The sequence below is a fragment of the Seriola lalandi genome, unplaced genomic scaffold (assembly GCF_002814215.2).
Source record: "Seriola lalandi dorsalis isolate HSWRI2012SDOR001 ecotype SW California unplaced genomic scaffold, Sedor1 jcf7180002054561, whole genome shotgun sequence".
NCBI classification, from domain to species: domain Eukaryota; kingdom Metazoa; phylum Chordata; class Actinopteri; order Carangiformes; family Carangidae; genus Seriola; species Seriola lalandi.
In genome coordinates this window covers 1,721,941-1,724,615 of record NW_019525114.1, presented here as the reverse complement: position 1 = coordinate 1,724,615, position 2,675 = coordinate 1,721,941, and the positions used below count along the sequence as shown (strand labels likewise).

At 34.7% G+C, this 2,675-nt stretch overlaps 1 protein-coding gene across 1 annotated transcript; it reads right to left on the bottom strand.

Moving 5' to 3' along the window:
• Nucleotides 1-27: 27 nt before the first annotated feature.
• Nucleotides 28-2,363, bottom strand: LOC111662317 (synaptonemal complex protein 1-like; the record flags this gene model as incomplete). Its single annotated transcript, XM_087176604.1, has 12 exons — nucleotides 2,359-2,363; nucleotides 2,145-2,226; nucleotides 1,917-2,033; nucleotides 1,725-1,835; nucleotides 1,545-1,637; nucleotides 1,365-1,439; nucleotides 1,157-1,243; nucleotides 924-1,070; nucleotides 641-694; nucleotides 435-503; nucleotides 238-345; nucleotides 28-93 (listed from the first exon to the last, which is right to left on the bottom strand). Coding segments are annotated over exons 1-12 (1,014 nt in total), but the record flags the coding sequence as incomplete, so codon positions are not given.
• Nucleotides 2,364-2,675: the final 312 nt, after the last annotated feature.

The window sequence follows — 2,675 nt, the reverse complement described above, 5'->3', positions numbered from 1 at the left end:
CATTACACCACTATGGAAGTGTGTTACCTTTTTGATGGTGTTGAGTTTACAGTGTGGAGCAGAAAAATTGAGCGTGGGTGCATTTTCAAAGGTCTGTCAGGAAGACAAATAGAAAGCCAAATCAGCTCTTCTGTCAATCTTGCACAAAAATCACATTAAATTCATAAAATCAACAGGCTGGTATGATACTGTATACTTCTGACAAATAAACTCTGAACCAATAAAAAAACTTCTCACCAATAGATCATTTTGATCAGAGCTGTCAGACCTGGGGTCAAACTCAATGGCGCTCTTCCCCCAGCGTGCTGCTTTTTCAGTGGAAGGTGGTGTCCTTATCCTGTAGGACTGCAAGTGAATTCAAAGAGTAAATGTCCGCAAAAGCCATTGATATTTTTATTCATTTTGGAAAATGTCAGAATGAAACTGTATATTACTTTGATCTTTGATGTTCCGCCAACCCTGTTTGTCATACTCGGGGTTTTCAGGTCTTCAGTGTGAGCATCCTATGATACAAAGTCAGGGTCAGTTTTACTTAGAATGAATGCTACAGTAAACAGAGACACAGATTAAGCAAAAGATTATAGTTGTCTCAATTATCATAGCTATATTTACTTTAAGAACAGATTAAACTGTCATCTACCTTGTTCTTTGGTGTTGTTCCACATGACTTTCTGAGGGATTCAGTGTCAGATTCCTGGAACATAAAACACATGATGGTCTGAATGTGTGATACACAGTATTTTTACTTAAACTTTCCTGAGCCTGAAAATGCCAATTAAAATTCCAGTAATAATTACAGAAGAATCGAAAATTAGTTATGACAGCTTGAGTTATTTTCCTACTCATCTCAACAATTTAGTATAAAGCTGAAATGAGACAATGTATTTTGCCTATCTAAAAACATTTGAGTAGATTAAACTCACAGCATTCTTCATAACTGCAGCACTTCCATTATCTTTGCAGTAGGAGGGAGTTTTCCTGGTCTTGGAGAAGTCAAATATGCGTCTCTTTGAAGCACTGTCTTTTGGAGTCTCTGAACATCGTCCTTGTTTATAGTTTGAGGCAGGTGACTAGAATTTGAAGATTACTTCTTGGTTAAATGATGACAAACATCATCATCAGTGGTAGCATATTTGCAGATGTACTGACTTTGTACCTGCTTGTTCTCTGCTTCTGACACCTGAGTGATTTTCATTGATGACATTTCTTTCTTCAAATCAGTTAGCTCCTTCTGCAGGTTTTCCTAATAGCAATGAAAAGTGTTTCTCAAAAGGAAAAAAGAACTGTCTCTCAAAAGTTAAAGCACATCCTGTTTCAGTAAAAAGCCAAAAATAAAACTATAATGGATTCTAACTGGGGCATACCTTCTTTGTTGTTTCAGTCTTCAGCTGTTTCTTCAACTGCTCATTTTCAGTCTTATGTTTTGAAAGATCCAACTCCTGATTTTAAGAATTTGATTTCAGACATATTAGGATGTAACTGATTCATTATCTAACTGTTAATAGATAGTGATAAATCTTCATTTATAATTTTTTGCCTCATACCAGTGATTTCCTCTGGGACACAGCCTCCTTCTCTTTGTTCTTGTTCTCATCAAGCTCTGCATCCTTTTCTTCAACGATCCTGTCATACTGGCTCTAGTAAAGACAAGTCAAGGTCCTTCCTGGACTGACACTCATACTGTACAAGACCATTTTTGGACAGAATACTTTAAATGACCTTACCTTGTGTTTCTCCATCAGTGCAACCATATCTGCTATCTTGTGTTGACACTTGCGTTCTGCATCTTCTTTGTTCTTGATGGCCTCTGCTGCTGCTAATTTGATCTTTTGTACCTGTAAGACAAGATTAATTCTTAATTTTTATTCTGGGTGCTAAAAATATGCCAAATAACTTTGGTAACCTCAAGTAGCAACCTCATTCTCAAGTTCTGCTGCAAAGGTGGATTTGTACTCAACATCCTTAAGCAATTTCTGATGGATTTTCTCATTCAGTTTTTCAAGGTTCTGGGACTCATCATGAAGACTGCTGATCTAAAGACAAAAACAAGCATCTACATTAAAAAGAGTATTACTTATTGGTTTAAATGTTTCATATTGATATTACAAATAGATAAAAGATTTTTAAAAAAAAACACACTATACCACATTTTCAAGTTGACTGGATTTTGCAATCTCCTTTGTTATTTGTTTCTTCAGTATTTTATTCTGAAAATATACAAGTGAACTGTTTAGCTAAATAAATAACAAATCCATCTCAAGTATTGTATATCTACAGTTTCATTTTTTTCCCTGAGATTGCACAGATGAAAAACAAAATATTTCTTGTTAGTTCCAGAAAATGGTCATCAATAATAACAGCATTTTTATTTATTTATTTTTAAATTACCTTTGTTTCAACAGCTTTGATCTGTTTTTCTTTTTCTGTAATTTTCTCCTGCAGATGTTCATACTATACAGAAAAAGCACAAAGAACGCATTTACTACTTTCACAACAGGCATCATTATGAAGCATTGTGTGTCCATTGATAATCGATTTTGTTGGCATTCTTACGTTTTCTTCCATTTTCTTGTGCCGAGTCTCAGTTTCTTGGATTTTCTCCTGGATTTTGGTTTTAATGGAGTTTGCTTCCTCTCTATTTAATGAAAATATACAAATCTAAATCTCAAAAACTA